The sequence below is a fragment of the Ammodytes marinus genome (assembly GCF_949987685.1).
Source record: "Ammodytes marinus genome assembly, chromosome: 13".
In the NCBI taxonomy this organism is placed as follows: Eukaryota; Metazoa; Chordata; class Actinopteri; order Uranoscopiformes; family Ammodytidae; genus Ammodytes; species Ammodytes marinus.
The window spans coordinates 19,099,113-19,121,929 of NC_137217.1; the positions used below are offsets into that span (position 1 = coordinate 19,099,113).

General features: G+C 40.9%; 2 protein-coding genes across 2 annotated transcripts; both read right to left on the minus strand.

Annotated features, from left to right (window-relative positions):
- Positions 1-3,779: 3,779 nt before the first annotated feature.
- rad54b (RAD54 homolog B) lies at positions 3,780-22,774 on the minus strand. Its single transcript, XM_080039464.1, is given in 17 exon segments — positions 3,780-4,109; positions 4,202-4,399; positions 4,617-4,683; positions 5,151-5,412; positions 5,498-5,661; positions 6,073-6,363; positions 6,461-6,600; positions 8,073-8,193; positions 8,280-8,366; positions 8,830-9,073; positions 9,075-9,154; positions 9,158-9,321; positions 13,925-14,209; positions 14,878-15,075; positions 21,555-21,750; positions 21,853-22,007; positions 22,661-22,774. Coding segments are annotated over 16 exon segments (2,868 nt in total). The 5' UTR covers positions 22,000-22,007; positions 22,661-22,774; the 3' UTR covers positions 3,780-3,885.
- On the minus strand, positions 16,742-19,016 carry LOC307259536 (fibrinogen silencer-binding protein-like). Its single transcript, XM_080039465.1, has 2 exons — positions 18,432-19,016; positions 16,742-17,458 (listed from the first exon to the last, which is right to left on the minus strand). Exons 1-2 carry the CDS (start codon positions 18,836-18,838, stop codon positions 16,903-16,905), a joined length of 963 nt encoding a protein of 320 aa, XP_079895591.1. The 5' UTR covers positions 18,839-19,016; the 3' UTR covers positions 16,742-16,902.
- Positions 22,775-22,817: the final 43 nt, after the last annotated feature.

The following is a 22,817-nucleotide window of genomic DNA, read 5'->3' on the forward strand; positions in this document are numbered from 1 at the left end:
ACATCAGATCTCCATCTGCCAAAGCACTTTCTGTGCGAGACAAAGCGACAGTGAGTTATTAAAGTGATTGTGGGATTATGCTGCTTTTTTCGGCCCTTGTTTTTCAGGACTTCTGTATCGGGTTGCAGCATGATCCGCGGTGCCTGCTGCTATGTATTACAGCTCTGATCGGCCTGACAGATGATTGGGCGGCATTAAATCCTTGTTAAGTGCCAGAGCAGGACCAGACTGTGGAGGAGGGGATGTATGGATGGAAGGATGGATGTCTGGTTGGATTGATTGATGGATGGAATGAGGCAGTTGTGCTCAGGCTGGCTGCAGATTGGCGGGGTCATAATGATGGTGTGAAGTGACCTCTTTCTCTCTTTTACTTAATGTCAAACATATGCTGTCTCATAAGGCCAGTCAGACAGTTGATATATGGGTAAAACAGCACACGTAAAACATAATCAAACCTATCTGTGTTTCATAAAAACAAAAGGTCAGTCGACAGTATGAAGTTCTACCACAGATATCTCTTTCTCTTTTGAATCAGAAGACACATTTGCTGAACTAGATCTGATTCAACTATCTTTCCTGCTATTTTGTTGGCGCCACTGCAAAGCTTAACTCAGAGGTTTACAGTATAACAATCAAATCAACCAGCAAAAACCTCATATATGATAAGACTTCTCAAAGCTAAAGACAGCAAATATTTGATATTAGGCCCAGAACAAGAATTTTGTCAATAAATTATCCAGGACACATTCCATGCAAAAAAATTAAGCTGCAGTGACCTGGTTTTAAGATTTATTTGACTTATTTTGGTTTAAATGTGGGCCAAGGAGGTAATAAACGCAACCAAAGCCTTGAGGGTCTGTTTTTACAGCTCAACTTCAAAGATCACTCCAGAGCAAGGTCAAGGAGAACAAATCCAAATGCAGTTATACTTAGGAAGCATAGACATACTACAGCCCACACAACTTCTGGCTAGAACTCAGTACAAAATATTCTATGGGCAGTGGTGCTCGAATATGATATGTAACTTGGCAATGTTCATTCAGAATTTTATTGAAGACTGAATGTTGGATTTAAGAGCTATCTCTTGTGAAAGATAGTTTAATTAATAAATGTTGATGTTATGTTTTATTGTGGTAATTTCTCAAAGAATTGATCAATCATTTATGTCCGTAAAACATTGAGAAAAAAAACAAAAAAAACAAGGAGATGTCTCCTAATTGCTTTCCCGTCTGAAGAACATGTACAAGAACAAAAAACAGAAGATGGAACCATCAAATGTGTGTGGACCTCAAACTTTAGACTTCAATCCAGTTTAAAATGACACTGACTGCTTACCTTGGATAAGGATTTATTATTCAGATTATATTATGACATAGAGGTAAAGCGCTTTAAAATAAGAGTAAAAGTAGATTTTCTGGCTATCTCTAAATATATAAACAATTAATAAAGAAATCAGTTATCAAACAGAGTGACGTATGATATCACAAGTGGGGTTATCAACCTCTCTCCTGAAGGGAAAACAGCAGCCAACTGAGCCAGAACTTGTATTTCAAAAGAATAGTGAGCTGTTTCAACAACACATCAACCTTGGAGACTCACAGCCTCAAGTACATACTGCGTCTATTTCCAGTACCGATGCACGAGTAGCTTTATATGTCTTTTAAAAGGCGCCACGCACAGCTCAAGCATGAATAACTATGTCTAGGACTTGGACAGATGATGAATGGAATATGAGAGTTGTGACCTCAGTGAGGGTTCATACCAAACACATGATCCATCCAGCATCTACAGAACATTCACATATTCCACACAGGAATAATCTTCTTTTCTATCATTCATTCTCTCCATCAAACAACTCTGTCTCTTTCTCTCCCTTCTCTCGCTCAACACGCAACGGGCCTTTGAGCTGTCGGGCTGGAAAGCATGGCTTTAAACAGGGATTGGCAGCGCGGCCAGTAAGAGCTTTACACAAACAGGCAGACAAATTCCATCCCCCTGTGACTGTTTTGTGAATTGATTTGGATCAATATGTTGCATACGTGTCCAATACTAAGTGTAATTGTCTAAAAAAAAAATATATATATAATATTTATATCACCAAAGCAAAGCCATGGAAAAGCTGTAGAAAGGTTGCTTGGCGAACGGTTACTATGCCATCACTGATTTCAGTCTTAGGCTTGAATGAGTCCGTTAACTTGTCAGGACTTTGGGACTGTTGTAAAGATAAAGTTCCTTTTAAGTCAAGCTGGCGACATGGTTCCGTTGGCTGACCACTACTTTGTTCCAGACTCAAATATCTCCACAAATATGCATATTATTGCATACAGTATATATATATATATATATATATATATATATATATATATATATATATATATATATATATATATATATATATATATATATATATATATATATATATATATATATATATATATATATATATATATATATATATATATATATATATATATATATATATATATATATATATATATATATATATATATATATATATATATATATATATATATATATATATATATATATATATATATATATATATATATATATATATATATATATATATATATATATATATATATATATATATATATATATATATATATATATATATATATATATATATATATATATATATATATATATATATATATATATATATATATATATATATATATATATATATATATATATATATATATATATATATATATATATATATATATATATATATATATATATATATATATATATATATATATATATATATATATATATATATATATATATATATATATATATATATAAATTGAGTAAAAGGCATTTTTTCCACTATTTGCTGAGAAACAGCAGGTGTCTACATAATGGCCATAATGCCTCCAACAAGCCACACACTGACAGGCCGCACAGCTTCAACTGTCATTTGCATAAAAGGAATGCCTCAAATCTCAGAGACACACTTATTACACAATAAAGTTGCTTAACAATCACGCAGAGTGGTGATCATCAAATTAATAATAATTACCCTGTTTATGTAAAGACGCATTGTACCGGAGCTCAGTCAATCTGACAGAACTGACTTAGAAAACAAATCATGTGAATTCAGGGCACAAACACACACCCACACACAGCTACATAACTCCCACGCAGCAGCTTTGTGTTGATGAGCATGAACAGACCAGTTTTATCCAAAATAACAGACGGAGCAGATCGCAGCATGGCCCTTGGCCCACGTAAAAAAAACAAGCAGATTCATAAACACACATTGAGGCTAAAGACCTGCCCTTGTTCGCCTGTATTCTTCTATCAGAGGATTCAGCTTTGGATGGCATACTGCCTGAACAGACAACCATTAATGCAATTATTCTATATGGAAAGTTGTATACACATTCTTTCCATTTCACCTAGCATCTGTGTCACTTTAACATACTTCAGAACATACAAACCTATCTCTCTAGCACGCTTATCTACTGGGTATAAAACATACCCGCATCTCAAATGCTATGCCTTTTTACCCGGAAAAACTTTTAGCTAATTAAAAACAAATCGTAATTCCTGAAGAATATTACACTCATACCTTTCGAATTTCAGTTGTTTATTGAAGTTTAACACTAAATTTCTTTGAATAAATAAAGACAACATTTAAGAAATTACACAAAATTACAACAAAAACAACATCACTCAAACCAGTTGGAAACAGTATTATTGATGTGCCTGTGCCGTGTGTGTGTCGAGTTTTTGATTCATGGGTTTGTGAGCCAGGCTGCGGGAACAAATACCAGCATGCCTGAAGACAAACAGGCAAAGTAGCAGTAGAATTATTTGCATGTCAGTCACTCACTATATCTAGCATGTGTTTGTTTACTGCCCTGAGTGAGACATGGTGGTCTGGAAGGCGAAGGTGATGTGGTCACGTGCTAGATCGAGGTAGGGGTCTGAGAAGGTGTGTGTGTCACCAGAGAAATGTCTCCACTGCATTAGCTCGGACATGCTGAGATGTTTCTGCGTTGTTGCCCCAGCGCGGTCAGCTTGGCGCCCAAGCTGGCATGGCCTATTGGAATCCAGCTCCTCCTCCTCTGCTACAGCTGAGAATGAGAGAGAGAGAGAGAAAGTGAGTTTATGAGTGTCTCGGTTAAGTCAAAACACTGGCATTGGTGCGTCCGGGGGAATCGCCTACCCTGGACTGAACCGTCCATGCTGCAGCCACAGTTCAGCAGGTCGTGTGTTAGAGAAGGTGTGTCAGTAAGGCTAAAAAGATCTCGCAGTTCATTGGTGGAGAAGCTGGTATGGTCCGCCCCTTTTCCCAAGTCAACCACAGTCCCAGAAAGACCCTGTTTGGCCACCTGTCTCTGGAATATACGCTCCTCGATAGTGCCTGTAGGAGAGCAACACACACACACACACACACACACACACACACACACACACACACACACACACACACACACACACACACACACACACACACACACACACACACACACACACACACACACACACACACACACTTAACTTCCCATCTTTCTGGTTCATGGTGAGCTCAACATCTTGGATCATTGTGTGCGTGTGCGTGGATCATTGTGTTTTCTGACCTGCAGTGAGGAGACGATAGAGGTGCACGGTTTTCTTCTGTCCATCTCTCCATACTCGAGCCATGGCCTAGACTCAGAAGAGAGGGAAAAGTTGCAAGGGGGAATTACACACATGTACACAGCACCATCTGGTGGACATGGATATATGTGAGTGTGATACAGTGCGATGGTGCTTTCACACACAATGTTAGGTTCATTCGGCCCAGAGGAAGGACAAGAGGGAGAAAAAAACATACATAGTTGTTGCACTATCTATTTTCATACAAACCAAGAACTGCAAACATGAAGTCACACGGACTGACAGGTAACTAATTCCGTTAGTATTTCCTGTGATGTCATCCGTTGTCATCAGTGGTTAAACCAAATTGAAGCTTAATCAAATGTTCTCTGGTTTCACAAAGATCTCTCTTTTTTTTTTTTTTTTTTTAAATCGTGACGAAAACAAACAAGGCTTCTTTCGCAATAATAGATACAAAGAGAACACAGTGTTACAGGCCCTGAAGGCTTGTCTGAAAGTGTGTGTGCATGTCTTACCTGGATGTCATTGGCAGGGTTCCAGTCAATATCATAAAGCACCAGGTGGGATGCGCCCACCAGATTGAGCCCCACCCCGCCTGCTTTGGAGCTCAGCAGAAAGAGGAAGTTCTGAGAGTAGGGGCTGTTAAAAGTGTCGACCAGCCGCTGCCTCTGGTTGGTGGGGGTGTGTCCGTCAAGTCGGCAGAAGGTGTAGCCCAGGTGTACAAACAAGTCCTGGAGCAAGTCAAGTGTCTGAGTATAGTTGGACACTACAACCACCCTGCAGGGACACACGTACTTGATCAGTATGCATGGCCAAAATGATACAAAACACACAAATGCAAAACACCTGACCACGCACACACCTGTCTGAAGGGCTGAGTTGTCTGATGGCGCCCAGCAGGTCCGACAGAACCATGAGTTTTCCAGAGTCAGCGCTGTCTAGTCCACCTGAGGAGTAGGATGCTGGGAAGAGCTCTGCCAGGCCCTCGTATAAAGTGCTCTCCACTGAACCACGCTCTGCTCTTTCCTGAAAAAAAAACCAACAACATTACATAAAGGGAAAGGGAAATGTCATTAAAACGATCGTCTTGTTTCATCTGGATTATTGTTCAGAGGATTGGTCAGGTGCTGCCATGTCACATATCATTTTTGTGTGCAAATTGCTCAGAATAAAGCTGCACACTGTTAACTATGGTGCTCATACAGATCTCAAATTAATTCAGCTAATGGAGATCCAAATAAATAAATAAATACAGTACCTTACAGTAAGCTCAATCTCCAGACATACATATAGACTGACTATTTTAACGACAGAACTGGTCTTCCGTTTAATGGGAAAACTACGACAACATAAATCAAAAAGGTTCATTAAAAAAACTAGTGCTTTAGAAATGTGCAGGTTTTCCCCTTCTCTGGGGCGGTCAATAATGAAATGAACCTTGACAGTGGCGTGGAGCAGACTGGGGTGGTTGCAGAGCTTCTTCAGGGCGGTGATGCAGGCCAGGTGTGTGTGAGTTTGTGTGGAGCCCTGTAGGCAGGCTCTGAAGACTCTGTGGCCCAGGAGCTGCTTGTACAGCTCTCTCTGCAGCGGGGACGGGTCACAGAACAGCGTCCAGTCCAGACGGGGAGGCAGGTAGCGGTTGATGATCTCCTGCGTCCGTCTCAGGATGAACATGCCGGTGAGGCGAGAGAGCTCTGCTGCTCGCTCCTCTCCCAAAACTCTCTCCTCCTGGCGCAAGGAAACAAAATCAGGTTTTAATGCCAGATCAAAGTTGTGGAGTCAAGTGATTGCACAAAGAGAGGAGGAAGCGAGAGGGTCGCATTACCTCGGTGCATGAGGGCTGTCTGGAGCGTAGAATTGCCTCTTCGTACACTTTCCTGTATGCAGTGGACGAGCCAAGAATCCCCGGGTTTACAAAGTCTATAATAGCATAGAACTCCTGCAGGTCGTTCTGTACCGGGGTGCCTTCAAAAGGGCAAAAGACAATTTATTATAAAACCTTTAAGCATCTGGAAACCTGGTCCAACATAGTAACAATCATTATATGATATACTGTAGTTCGGTGTCTTAATAAGCTTTTACAAAAATCTGATTGAAAATAAATGTTCATGGGGCACTCGTGGTGTAGTGGTTGGAGTTACTGTCTAGACGCTTTGACAGGACTGTGTGTGAGTGTGGCCATATCAAACTTTTATAGAACATTCGGTAAGAGAACTGCTCTGATTGGTTCAAAATACTTCTTGTGTCATAAGAACTAGGGATGGGCATAATTAATCGATTAATCGATCATTGCTCGTTAAGAATATTGTCAATCACGTGAAATTGTTATCGATCATATAGCCGTTGTGTTGCGCAGTGTGAGTCCGGCAGCACAGCAATGAGTTTCACTATGTGGCAGCACCAAAGACTGTATGGGCAGCAATTAAACATCCTACCAGCAGGGAGAGATACTTAACTTGTAGTAGGAGACAACAGAACAGGCTCAGGCAGCAGCCTACGAGCTGCCGTAATGTCAAAACATAAACAGGAAGAAGTTAAGGCGAAGTTTGGCATCGGACCGGACAGCTTTAGAACCGAAAATAACTAAGTTCATTAAGCATTGTGAAACCTTGTATAAGTACAACACTTAAACAAACCGAATTATGTACCACTTGTACATTGAAGCCTACATCCGACCCTATTTAACATGTGACGTTAGCACCACTAGCATTAGCGGCTAACTTTAGCGTCTATGCTTTCCTACTTCGCCTTCATCAGGGAACTATTTTGCACATTTTAGATGATGATTAGATTAAGTAACGTTAGGTCCTTTACCACTCAGAGACACGTGCCGTGCCCTTATGCAGTCTTTGGCAGCATCTTAGGAGGCACATATGTGTTTAAACTTTAAAGGTATCGTAGCATTGGCTCCTTGTTGGCTCATAGCCTCGGGCTTTAACCAGCGCCGCATTTTATTATTATTTTATTTTAAAAAGTTGCCTTGTCTTAATAGATTGTTTGCCTAGAAGATCTTGGAATAAAGATGTAATTGAGTAAAAACCTCTTGTATACAGTCTATGGTAAAAACGCTGTATTTTGGATGTTCTGTTGGCATTTTTTAATATGTAAAAAAAGATAACGATTATTCGATAATTGCTCGTTAATTTTCCCGATGATCGATCAATTGAATTTCTTAAAATGCCCATCCCTAATAAGAACCAGAGCATAACCAGCCTTATCTTAACCACATTTCTGTAAATCAAACAAGAAAATTAAAATATCTTTCATTTGGATTAATAACTATGCCTAACTCTTTTCAGATGCCTACTATTATGCAACTAACTAACTATGCATTGACATAGTTTGAAGGATTTTGTAGTTTTTGGTTGACCGGGGCTTTAACAAGAAGTTTTAGTTTTCGGTTAGAGACCCCTTCTTTCAGAGTAAGATGTACGTACCGGTTAGTATGACTCTACGAGTGCAGTTCAGGCTGCTGATGGCTGAGGATGTTTTAATGCTGCTGTTCTTTAGTCTGTGGCCCTCGTCACAAATTACAAGACCAAAGTCCACTTTCTGTACCTGAAACACACCAGAAGACATTACTATAGTTCAACATAAAGATGACATAAGCCGACACATTGCACCGAAACCCATGTTGAACATACTTGCTCCAGGCAGCGCAGCAGCATTTCATAGCTGATCACCAGAACGCTGTGCAGAGGGGACAACACAAACTGCTCTACCCTGTGGTCCTATAACGTATGTCAACAAAGAATGTATATTATTGACTTTAATAATGCTAGAATTAGGTAAATTAGTGAATCTGACAAATTACACAACAAACACACACAGGGGTAAGATTTTTAAGGCAGGTTTGAAATACTGTGTTTTCTCACTCCATAGCAAGCTTATAATATAGCGTTGGGCAGAGAACAAAACTTTTTTCAGAGTATATTTCACAGAAGCTTTTTCTATTGATTTTGAATTATTCATTTGTGTCTATGGTTTATGTTTGATTGTGTGGTTGAGTCTTTTCGTATTTAATTCTTACTTTGCAATTTATTTCATATTACTTTCTTACTTGGAAGGGAAATGTGCGATATACAAATTGAACCTGGAAGTGATCGAATTGCATAAGTTGAAAGAATTCTGCCGTCGTGCTGCTCAAGTTCCACATGAATCTTAAAACAAAGAGTTTTTCCCTTTTCTCCTCACCTGGTCCACAATGTAAACGTTGATCCTCTCGCGGCCCAGCCACTTTTTAAACTCTGCACCCCAGTTCTGCACGAGGCTGCCAGGGGTAACAACAAGGACACGCTTAGCGACCGCCTTCCCTCCGTACGGCCCTTGTCTGAGCAATGTCCAGGCCAGCGCAACACTCTGGAGGGTCTTCCCCAGACCCATTTCATCAGCTAGGATAGCCCCATAGCGACCCACAGCTCTGAAGCACAGATCAAAACCATCCATTAAGAATCCAAATAATGGCTACTATAAACAGATTAATAAAAACAGGTTCTTTAAATAGCATGAAACAGCTCCATTACTTCATGCCCATGACACACTCGTAGAGAAAGAGCAGGCCGTCTCTCTGGTGGGGGCGCATGGGAGCGGTCAGGTGTGGGTCAACTACAACATCGACCACAGGAAGCCCTGACTTGTTATTAGACCACTGGTGGTTAGGAGAGGGACGAGGCATCACCAGGGCACCTGCAAAAGACCCAGTTAAGTGTGTGTTAAAGGGCATACCAGAGGGGTATACTACGAAACAAACTCAACAGAGCCCGGCTCTCTTTTTTTGATCTGGTTCAACATAACACATACCCTCGCTCAGAGCTAACCGGTATCACGAAGGAAGTTATCAACCTCTTATGTTGAACGAGGGTTTCGGCTTCAGGCTCTGTGCGCGTCCCCATGAATGGGGGCGTTTGACCCGTCATTTGACTCTGCATCCGCACAAAATGGACTGATCTTGTGCCGCTAACTTTACACAAACGGACTGATTGCGAGCATCTGAGTAAAACAAAAATGTGTCGCCAACTTCATTCAAGAGGAAGAGTTTGTCAGTCTGAATTATTACAGCAGAAAACAGAGAGCCGAAAAAAACTCTTGCTGCAAATAAGGAGAGTGGAATGATGCCAGCATGGAAATTATTTATTTATCTTGCCGATCGTTCTCGCAGTGCATAACGTGACATTATAAAACAATGAAACGTTGAACTCGGATTTAAACACTATACCATTTAGCCTAATATATATAGGCTACTTTGCTATATTTATAGCACTACGCCTATAGTCCCACACTTAAGAATGTAATTTAAGTCTGACACTGTCCCCAAATGAATAGCCTATGGAAAATCACTTTAGTTTTGGGCCACATCATAATGAATACAATTTTGATTTAGACTATTAGCCTTTTATTTTAATCTTACAAATACCAATAGGCCTACATTAAAAAACCTGTAGTCTGTATTTTTCGGACAAATATGAATCTAATGTGAGAAGCTTAACCTGCGAGTCTGCAACGATGTCCGAACTGTGACAGCTGTCACCTGTCACGTCCCAACTGTAATCACTACTGATGAAAAGAAAGAAGCCCACAGTGAAATAATGTTGCAACCTGTGATTTTATAGCACGCTTCATTAAGAGCCAGTGTGTGTAGATCGCCAAGTAAAATCATTTGAGGTGAGAGCATAGAGTGGCGCTGCATACAGTAGGTCTAGGCTATTTAAAAATGTTTGCATCAATAACTGTATGCATGTGGCAAAAAGCCCCAGCGCGAGGTGACAGTTCACTTTGCTGTAAGCCTAATGTCACGACAGTCACGGCTTCGTTTCGTTCATTATATTACTGATCAATTAGTTTACTTATTTAACAAGTTTCCTCAGTGAGAATATATCGCTCAGACAATATAGTCAGGTCCGCGGGATTTCAAAATGTGTATGTGTATTTAAGCTCAAACTCTGGAACAAAAACTGGTCTGAGCAGGTTAGCCGTGCAGCCTCTGTTACCACGGTGATCTAGCCAGGTAGAAAGAGAGCCACCTTTCGTGATACTGAAAACTCTGGCTTCAGACTCAACAGACCTCGCTCAGCCCTTAATCTCGCTTCGTAGTATACCCCTCAGAGGGGTATACTACGAAGCGAGATTAAGGGCTGAGCGAGCTCTGTTGAGTCTAAAGCGGTCTAAAGCCAGAATTTTCAGTATCACGAAAGGTGGCTCTCTTTCTACCTGGCTAGATCACCGTGGTAACAGAGGCTGCACGGCTAACCTGCTCAGAGCAGTTTTTGTTCCAGAGTTTGAGCTTAAATTCGGCTCTTAGAGCGCGGACCTGACAATATTGTCTGAGCGCTACATTCTTACTGAGGAAACTGTTACATCTAAATGTATTGATCAGTAAGTTAATGAACGAAACGAAGCCGTGACATTAGGCTTACAGCAGAGTGAACTGTAACATCGCGCTGGGGCTTTTTGCCACGTGCATACAGTTATTGAAAATGTAAAATAGCCCACACCTATAGCCTACTGTATGCAGCGCCACTCTATGCTCTCACCTCAAATGATTTTACCTGGCGATCTACACACACTGGCTCTTAATAAAGCGTTCTATAAAATCACAGTTTGCAACATTATTTCACTGTAGGCTTCTTTCTTTTCATAAGTAGCGATTACAGTTGGGACGTGACAGGTGACAGCTGTTACAGTTCGGACATCGTTGCAGACTCGCAGGTTAAGCTTCTCACAGTTCATATTTGTCCTCCAGACTACAGGTTTTTTAATGTATGCCTATTGGTATTTGTAAGATTCAAATAAAAGGCTAATAGTCTAAATCAAAATTGTATTCATTATGATGTGGCCCAAAATTAAATGATTTTCCATAGGCTATTCATTTGGGGACAGTGTCAGACTTAAATTACATTCTTAAGTATGGGACTATAGGCGTAGTGCTATAAATATAGCAAAGTAGCCTATATATAGCCTATTAGGCTAAATGGTATAGTGTTTAAATCCGAGTTCAACGTTTCATTGTTTTATAATGTCACGTTACGCACTGCGAGAACGATCGGCAAGATAAATAAATAATTTCCATGCTGGCAGCATTCCACTCTCCTTAGCCTATTTGCAGTAAGAGTTTTTTTCGGCTCTCTGTTTTCTGCTGTAATAATTCAGACTGACAAACTCTTCCTCTTGAATGAAGTTGGCGACACACTTTTGTTTTACTCAGCTGCTCACAATCAGTCCGTTTGTGTAAAGTTAGCGGCACAAGATCAGTCCAGTCTGTGCGGAAGCAGAGTCAAATGACGGTCAAACGCCCCCTCTCATGGGGACGCGCACAGAGCCTGAAGCTGAAACCCTCGTTCAACATAAGAGGTTGATAACTGCCTTCGTGATACCGGTTAGCTCTGAGCGAGGGTATGTGTTATGTTGAACCAGATCAAAAAAAGAGAGCCGGGCTCTGTTGAGTTGGCTTCGTAGTATACCCCTCAGGTCATTCTGGAGAATGTTTGTTGACAAACTCAGTGAATATCTCCTCACAATCTGTACCTGTCCATACTGTGTGTGTGTGTGTGTGTGTGTGTGTGTGTGTGTGTGTGTGTGTGTGTGTGTGTGTGTGCTGAAAAAAATCTGATGTTAATACAGAGCCTAGGCATGTATGTAAACAAAGAGGATGCAAACAAAGTGGGCCCGCTTTGTTTACATTCCCTTTGTTTACATACCAGTTTACAGGGCATAGGGTGTGTATTTGCAAAGAATTCTTTTTCAGGGCACACACATTTCAGACAGGTAGCAGATTTTCAGGAGATAAACACTGACTCCAGAATGACCTAGTAGTATGCCTTTAATACACAGCAATGCTAATGATGAAGATTGTCTGTATGTGTTACTTTTCATTGGAAGAACTAAAAAATAAACAAACCCATCAAATGCGTGAGGAAAAAGATACGAATTTCAGAACAAATCTGCAGATGGAAATATTTCATTCAGTGTCACCTATAGGGGAGAGTGGCCTAAGTTGTGCAACTTTTCACTCAAAGTGACTTTAAAGTAAGGCCTTGACAGTAAAGTCTCCAACTCAAATATGTACATATATTTCAGGGTGTTGTGCATCCCTGGCAATAAAAACTTTGGATCTGGAATAAACTGTTGAAGAAATATAGCTTTCGGAAAAAAAGTTGTCTTGATGCACAACTTGCCCCCGGTGTGGTGTAAGTTGTGCGGTTGGAGAGAATACCATGGGGTGAATTGTGCCATTGATATATATCTCATAAACTGTAATGCAAGACAAATCCATTAGACAATCACTTATTTAAGGTGTATTTAAAGTAAATAAAGTAAATAGTTGACAAAGATTGAAGGACAATTTTCTAAAACAAGGCCCAGCAGATCTAATGGTTTTACCTGCAAAGCTCACAATGACAAAGTCACCATCATCATCTTTCTGGCCATCTGAACTCTCATCAGTGGTGTCGTTAAGTGGAATTGAGATGTCACTCTCTTCTGAGCTACTGTAGACAATAACTTTATTTTGGTGACCAGCGTATACAGCCATGCCACTGGCACAACTCTCAGAAATGTACTTTGCACTAGTTGCTCCGTGCTTGTGGAACCAACTGCCACCTGACAAATGTGATTCCCCTACATTTCTGCCTTTAAATCAAGGCTCAAAACCCATATGTACACCCTGGTGTTTCCTCCCCATTAACTATCTTACCTCTGCACTACTATCTGTGTTTATGTGGATGTATGGGCTTTACGTCTTTTATTTTGGTTATTGTTATTTTACCTTCATTGTTTACCTACTGAATGCACTATGTACAGCACTTTGGACAGTGCAAACTGTCATAAATGTGCTTTTATAAATACATTTTACTTACTTATAACTCACCCAGGCCCTTTGGCACAAATCACCCCAATCCCAGAAATTTGGATAATAAGCATGATGCAGCAGTTTAGGGCTGACATCGTGCTAACTATATAGACACAAAGTGTAGCATACCAAAGCACTAAAACATGTGTCAAATGTTTTCAAACTTGTCTATAAGTGTTCAGACACAATAATCAAAAAACCTTGATCATGGAAATTTTACTTTGAAAGGAAAACACAGTTTTTTTAGCTTAAATGTGCTTATATCTTATTCCTTGTGTCTCCCTTCTTTACAGGATGAGTCAAATGGATGGCTCTTCTTAAATATGTGGTCACATTTCCAATTTCTTCCACGGTTTTCTAGAAACAAGGGGTGGCACAACTTCCAAAATGCACAACTTAGGCCACTCTCCCCTATAAAAAAAGGAGTAGATTTGGTCTACATACCTGGAGCCAGTGGGTCATGGCGAGGTCTGCAGATTTGTTCATCTGGTTTGGATCCTTGTTGATCCGCTCTGCTCAACCCTGTAGGGCTGCAGAAAGGTTTGAGCGCCAAGCGACGGAATGGAGGTGGAGCAGACTCCTCTTTCTCTACTTGGACCTCTTGGAAACATCGTCCCCTGGCAAAGTCCTCCGCAGAAATGATCCCCATCACCTCCACCTCCTTCCCTCCAATCATTAGGGTCTCTCCATCGGACAGGGAGGCCAGCGTGGACACCTTGTAGCCACTTCCTACACACAAACATGTGCAAACCAAACGTACCCTCTGAACTCATGGCCGCATGGAAAAATGATCTCACATTCCTTAATTATTTTGAAATGTTTCCACATCAACACAAGCTGCCGAACAAACTCTTAGAAGTAGGGTAGCATATATTTAATTTCATTTATTTCATTAAACTTTAATTTTTTACTCGATAGATCAATTGAAAATCAATTTATATGAGAAAGGCTAAAGTAGTTAAAGCAGTTTATATATATATATATATATATATATATATATATACACACACACAATGTTTATACATTGTATATATATATATACATATACATTGTTTACAATGGATCACATCAATGTTTTGTTTTGGTTCTCTATCTGTTTTTTCTTTTCAGTAAACAAAAAATTAAGAAAAACTCTCTAACACTTAGCAGCAGCAGCTAAGTGAGAGAAGACAGATACTTCCTACAGGAGTTGGTTGAGACCAAGACAGCGAAAATAAAAGTGAATACTGGACTTTATATTCTGACTGAAACATGACTCCATAAGAATAATTTTGATGTGTCTGCCTGATGACTTTGAACATGTTCACAAGATCTATGTCAAAGTCACACCAGAATAAAACATGAATATTAGTAAATAAATAAATAACTAATTGCAATTTAGGGTGTCTCTGTCTCACCCTTGCCAATGTCTTTGCCCTCCATATCTTTCAGCGTGGCTGTGCGTCCTCTTGTAATAAGGACGGCGTCACCCTCCCAGCGCTTGTGTTTCTTTTTGCTGGCCTTACACCACATCACACTGAGGTAACGCGCTCCGTCACCACTGCAGTCTGAGCCCGCAGCTTTAGATACAGGAGACTGAGTCAGCTGAGGGTAACCTACGAAACACAAGGAAATACAACACAGTGAAGAACCAACAAAAATACCTTGAGACACAAACCCGCCAACAGAGGTCCCTGTTGCACCTAGTCTTCACATCACAATCTCTTTTATATTCAGTCTACGATGATCATAATAGACCTTTGTAATAGAAACCTTGGTCACCATGTATTCCTTTGATTTTCATATCTGTAACAATGATAAAAACGTGTAAATACAAACAAGATCATTAAGAAAAAATAAATAGGCTGAATATTTGCGTGTGGATGTTTGTTCTTTGTGTAATAAACCCAAAACCAGTACAAAATGAACCTTATATTTTTTTTATTGAAAAACATGAACATATGGACAAAGTGTAAAAGAAACCGACAACACTCGTATAACATTACAATATAATCTACGTTGTCGTCAAATACATTAAATAACAATAACAGAATCACAAAACCAATTTCACAACTCCCTTCTTTTTCTGTGAATATAGCAACTGGAGAGAATTCCCGACTTGCACTTGATTCATTCAATGACAGAGCAAGATCTGTCCTCTTGAGCATCATGTGTCTAACGCCTTTCGACAGTTACACTTGTGCTTCATTGGGTATCTGTACCTCTGTTTACTTACGGTGCTTGTTTTTTCACATCTAACCGACAGAATTAAAAAAGGCAGGTGGTTGCCACGGTAGTCAGCGTTACTCGGTGTTGAGGCTCACACCGATTACATCACTTGCCCACCGGCAACACCGAGTAGCCTAGGCATATACCTATTTTAATATTTTTTTTAGACATAAAAGCCAATTGGTTAAATATTGTGTGACAGCGCCAGTTCATTAGGCTAAATAAATAACTAGTCATGCCTACGAGGCTACTATAAATTCTTAGTTATAATAAGGCTACTTAGAAAACAATGAAGCTGAAAGTGAACCGCGTCACAGCAGCAGTCTCCCGTAGAGAGAGGAGAGTTTACCGACAAGACGATGGTGGAGGAGTTGGCTTCGAAGTTGAAAGCAAACACGCTTATTTGGCAATATATTAATACTAGGGAACCTGAAAACGTAGGCTAAACGAGGCAAAATTCAGCAACGGGAGGTAACACACACACACACACCCGCATACACAGAGGCAGGCTGTCTGTGTGCTGCTGCTCCAAGCCCATGACAGCTTGCGGTGAAAAAATAATCGACAAATTGTAAAGTGGGGCGGACATGTCCCCCATGTCCCCAGTGGAAATGACGCCCAAAATATATCCGTGGTAGCTTCACTCAAAACAATCGGAGCTGAAGCCCCGGTAAAATGACGTCGCGACACCGACACACCTCAAAGTGCACAACAACAGTTAATAACAACACTAAGCATTTGTTTTGTTCAAAAATAAATGGCACGATCTAACGTTTAAGTTCAAAGTAGTGCCTGTCTGGTGGTGTTTCCGGTAACACCGGTGTTGTCTGTGTCAGATATTATAGATGGCAGATCTAGGCAGGAAAACCAGCATCATGTTTACACGTTATTATTCATAAATACTAATGTACCCTTCCAACGCGTGGACATTTTTTTTCATATTATTTTGGCCCGTCACAGTGTTTGTAATGGGAGCATTTACAAGTATTGTTGATGTGAGACAACGCTGAGAATTTTTTTTGGCTTGGCTACACAAGTTAGCCTTGTCCTGGTATATGCAAACAGGCTTCCAGTGTCTGTACGAGGCACTTTGCTTCCGAAAGAAATCCACGTTCTGAATAAGCTCTCAGACAAGAAACGGATGACTACACTTGAAACTCTGCAGGGCCCTTTCCCTTTCAAATGGTGGCCATGGATGTGCGTGTTCGTGCTTGTTATAGAGGAATTGGCAGCCCGTGTCTCAGCCGTGCAGCCCTTAGTTTCTCCACTTTAATCTTGGCTCTCAGAAGATCCTCCTCCAGTTCCTGTTTGCGCTTCAGCCCCTCCCTCTTCTCCTCCAGGTACACGGCAACCTTCCTGTGATTGGCTAACACCAGCTCATGCTCCTCTTTGGCCAGGTGCAGAGGGCGGAATCTGTCGCTCTCGTGGTGGGGGTAGATGTCATTGGGGTAGAGGTTGTGGTGTAAGGTCAGCGGCGAAGGGGAGAGGGGGATGTTGACGGAGGACGGGGCGGGAGACAGGGACGCTTCGTAATCTTGGACGCTGCCCAAGTCCTGCTCCGCCTCCGGGTCCTGGCCCCTGTCCAGCCCTGGCCCTATGTGCACAGAGAGGATGGGGAGGTCTGGCGGTGGTTTCACATCCTCTTCAAGGTCCAGCTGGACCACCTCATGGGGGACACTCGGGACAGCTGCTGTGTAGTCCTGGAGTCCAGCCAGGGACGAGCTGCTGCCAGGGTGTTCGATAGGAGAGTCGTGCTTGCTGTATATTAATCTAAAAATGGAACGGAAGGGATAAAATAAGTGAGGCTGGAAGTGCTTAAACAGCGTTTTAGCCAGTGTCTGCGTCATGTTAATGTGATGTGTGTGGAGTCCTGTGTTGGTGATTATAATGCACACTAAATCAATCAATCAAAGAATCAGTTGACTAATCAGAGAAGAGAGGGGGGAATTAAGTGATTCAAAGTTAGAAATGACAGGCCTTCGCTTAGGTTTTGTTGCAGCTCGTCACAGTAAGTAAACAAGGTCAACACATTTTCAAGGTATTGAAAAGGTGGAGTCTGCAATTCTGGAGAATGCTTTTTGTCAAAATCAGTGAATATCTACTCACAACAGTACTGTGTGTGCCCTGAAAAAAACTCTGGTGTTGTTAATACCCGGCCTAGGCTCTGTAAATGGGTATGTAAACAAAGGAGCCTACCGTAGCGAGCAAAATGCACATTTACAGAGCCTAGGCTGTGTTTTAACACAAAATTCACTTGTGTTGACAAAAAGTGATTTTGACAAAAAGCTTACTCCAGAATGGCTGACTCTACCTTTAATATATATCTTAGGTAGTTAAAAACTATTAACCTTAAATCACTAAATTGCTTGTTTTCTTCTTTGTACTTGCTAAAATTATTTTTGGTGCCCAATTTGCGATAATTCCTTTCTTGTTTGTTGGAAGTAACAAACTGCAGTTAGTTCAGAATGTACATGAACAAAACAGTACAGTGGCAGGAAGTGCTGTGTTTTCCTGTTAAGCCTGACGATGTTGGGAGTGTGTAATCTGACTGGTCTTTGGGACTGTGTGTTGAGCCCGTCCCTCCCCTCTTCCTCTGACAGTTGAATCAGCATCATGATTATTACCAAGTGTAAAGAAGCTAATGCTGTATGTGTGTCTGCGCTCTCTTAACTCTTGCGTGAATGTTTTCATGTCTGTTTTTAAATGTGTGATTGTCTTCTCCTAGGTGTATATCACACTTTACCTGCGCAGTGCCTGGTCCTTTTCGTGGATGGGCACGTGTTGAAACAGGTGAGGGATCATCTCCATAATTCTCCTGGTTGGCTCCGAGATGCTTGCCCTGTACTCGGGCTGGGCGTGTCTCCGCTGCATCACTTCCTGTTTGGCTGACTCCTTCAGCCTCTTGTAGAGTGTCCGGAGGCCCTGGGCTGAGCGATGGGGTCGGTCCCCTCCCAATGCGTTGTATTGCTCGGCCACAGTGTCCCAGCACTTGTTCTTGTCCACTATGACAGCATGCTTGTTGGTGTGCTCCTCCAGGATGCGGGTGTGAGGGCGGACCAGCTTCAACAAGTCCAGCTTCTCAGAGAGGGTAAAGTTGGAGGAGCGAGCTTTACCCACCATGCTGGACAGAAACACAGAGCTGGACGACATCCTGTAGCTTAGCAGATTCACACAGACCAAGTCAGGCCTATGGCTGTCCCCCTCTTCAGCGACCACACTTGACACTGTGGCTCCTCACTCTTCCCACCTGTCTTTTTTGTTTTTTTCCCCCCTTGCTGCTGGCTTCTCTTGGTCCACGTTGATAAAGCTAACACTAGTCTAACTCCCACACGTCCATTTTTCCTTCTTCTGCTTCTCTAAATCAAACATTAGCTATGTCTAACATGTGCATGTATTCACACACCACTCCTTGGTTCCCTCTCTGCTGCATTTCCCAACATTAACAAGCTGTGCAGCACACAATAAGAATCAGGCTTAACTAGGCCAGCCTCGTTTAGGCCCCCGCCTACCGCGGAGGGCTTTGGATGAATTCCTCCCAGCTTAGGCTGACGTCGCTAAGCCGCTTAAGCCCAGCCCGACCTACTTACAGCTCGGTCTCTCTAAACCCCAAACCAGGCACAGACACACAGCTTTCACGTTACAATATGGGGACTGCAGCAGAGGCTCTGCGCCCTGAACGCTTGGTGAAAACACTATTCAAACCGGGTAGTACATGTTATAAAAGGGGTTTATTCTTCAGGGGTTTATTTTCCAAAAGTGAGTGAAATACATAGTGAAATAACGCGGGCTTAACTAACTGAGTGGGGGAGGGGTTTGTTGAGCGCTCGCGGCGCTGCGCATGCCCGCAGGACCAGATGGTCAAAGCGCTTCCCTTCTATCGATTATATTCCGTCCACGTTGAATGCACAAGATTAACTCTAGACTCTTTCGTCGGCAATACTGTTTGACATAATTAAAAACATGTGTTTAGGGCTCGCGTTGAAACCGCGCGGAGCCAAAAGCAGGGCAGAGTGTGAGCAGCTCGGTTTCAGGAGGGAAACTGAGGCACTAGTTGCTCTCGCAGGAGGAAGAGGAAAGGAGCGGTGGTTCACAGATACAGAGGACGGTCCTAATCTTCCCGCCGCTGCCGCTGCACTACCAGGCTCATTTGCATAATGCTGGACCTGCTGTCAATCAGCATCAGCCCGCCCGGTATAACATTCACCTCCAGTGAATGTGTGTGTGTTATTATTAGCCGCAGTTATACAGTCATTCTGTGAAAAGACAGGACTGTACAACACGCGAAGGGAACAGGACAGGGTTTTTTTTTTTGTGCTGAGATAAAGCAGACTGCCTTGTGTCAAGAAGAAAGGCTGCATGGGCATTACCTTTATGACTGAGAAGAAATTGATTTTGCAGCCAAAGATTATTCCTGTGCTGAAGGAACTCAAGCCTTCTGATAGGTAGTCAGTTAAAGGTTTTGCATCCGAGCAGGAGATGCAGTGAGGGTTCAGCGACATGTTTCCATAATATTTCCTTTATCATTGATATTTCCATCTTTTAATTAAATTATTTAGCATGCAGGGGATTCCAGTGTCAGCGTAGAGTACACTATCTGTAAAAGTATCTTTCATGTATCTGTTTAGTTGTTTCTTAACACGAAGTGATCTGTAGATTTCCAGAGGGCCTATTTACATTTTTTTTTATTCTTGTTTTGGAGATTATGTCAGATATGCATGTTGTGCTGAAATAAATACAAGGTTAATTAGGACACATTGACTAAATTGGAGACCTAATCCAAGTTTATTATAGGTTCAATAAAACATTGAAAGTACAAAGATATCAAAGGTAGCTTACAGGTATAAACATAATGGAATGGAGATTTGGTGTGCAATTGATTTATTTACCCAGTGTATATTAGCATAGTTTTCATTACTTTTTTAAAGTAATTTAAGTGTAAATGCATACAAAAAGAAAATATGAAATAAAAGGTCAAATTAATTTTTACTGTACTATTTATATGTAAAATATATAATTTTAATAAATAAAGAAACAGTCACTTAATTACCTTGATGTAATTGGAAATTATGTCTCTAATTAAGCAGCAAACATGGTGATTATTCCTCTTAAATGATGCTTCTCTTATATAAAGGCTAATTGGTTGATCTATCCAGCCTACTAGTAGTGTTTGATTGAGCACTAATTAAGCATTTACGTATTAGTTGAGAGGGTCCAGTTAATCTTACTACTTTGTGGAGCGAGGACTAAATTGTCAGCACACTGAGATATGTCAGACTCTAATATTTCCCCATGAGCCATGTCAAACGAATATGAAATATTTTAGTATTTAAACGTAAAGGTCTGCAAATATAAGCAAATTTGTAGCAAAGTAACCTCTTTTGTAGAAAAGAAAACTAGCCTAAATGCTGGCAGTGGGGTAGGAAATGGTAAATTTTCACAGTGGATTCTTTTTTTTTTATGTATTAATAATTTAATACATAGTTATTTATGTCATCATTGTAATCGTTATTGTATTGACTGTTTACACATATATTTTATTGCTCAATGTGCATTTGTCTCTTTTATGCTTTCTTCCTCTATTGTAATGAATGAAGAGCACTTTCAACTACAAGTGACTTGGTTGAAAGGTGCTATATAAATACATTTTGATTAATCGATTGATAAATCCAAGTTTGACATTAATGGCAGAAACAGAAGGGTGTATGTATGGAGACAAAATGAGAGCGAGAGAATGATACCATAGTGTACCAAAGCCACAATGAAACATGGTGGAAGAATTAGAACTTTTGTCAATGTGCACAACGACAACACAACGGTTCTCGCCCACATCGGCTACTGTTCCAATCCACAAATGTTTGTGTCTTACCTGCCGGTCTGCTGTCCTGGGTGAACTCCTCTGAGCCTGTGTCAGGATGCTCTGTCTCAGCTTCATTTTCCTTACTTTCCGTTGCACAAAGAACACGAGCCAGAACCTTTGACAGGGCTGGAAGAGGCTGGGTAGCTTTGGGCTGGACATATTCCTCCGCTTTGCTCTGAGCTGGTGCTGCTAGACTTCTCTGGACCTGCAGGACCAGAGGAAGAGGAAGGACAATTATAATTGGATGAAGTTTGAATAATGATGAATGAGGATGATGGAATCAAAAGGTGAAATATTTGTGACTGACCCTTTCCAGTGCATTGCCTAGATCGGGTTTAGGGGTGAGGGGCTTGAAATCAGCCACAGGATATGAAGTAGACACTCCAGGAGGCATGAACCGAGGCTTTTTCACTGCATTACCCCAGATCTGGCTGGGAGCTGCAGAGCGCCGCATTGTCAAGACTGAAAAGACAGAAGGCAATTAATATTAACACAATAATGACTACTTATGTGGATTGAAACTAATTAGGGACTACTCAGTGTAATATCACGTCAGTTTATCGTCACATTTACAAAACATTGTCGTTGTTGCATCTTCACAAACTCAACTTAAACAGCTCAATTTAATCTTCATTTCATTTCACTTTTATTTATACTAGAGATATCAATTGAGGGGTGACCCTCATTTGCAATGGTGTCGAGTCAAACTAATACAATGCAAATACATCAAATACACAACAACTGATAAAGAGAAAAAACAATTGAAACATTAAGACAGTGATGTAGAATTGCTGGAATTCAAATGAAATGGCTGAACGTGCAATATAGCCTAATTAAAACTGTGACTCCACTTTGGCTGTAGTATCTTGTTATGGACATTTAACATTTAAACTAACACATGTAAAGGAGTTGTCTCTATTCACGCAAGGAAAATACAGTGAAAGTATTTGACCTGTCTGACACCTGGTTAGCTAGAAGAAGCTGTAGCTACATCAAATTGTTATATCCATAGGTTGTATCACTATGGCTGGTAAACTAAGCTCACCTAACTCATTCGATTCAACTGCTAAACTCGGCTGTAATGTCATGTTTGATAAAGTGTCATACATACATACCCAGATTAACTAAAAGAATGATGAACAATTGTAAGATCGGAAAATGTCGTCAAGTACCGATCGAAAGACCTATTTGTAGTTATATATTTTTCTTCAGAAAAAATCTCTCGACCCTTCTCTGTTTCTCCCGCTGAATGTTTTGAAGAACGTGATTGGT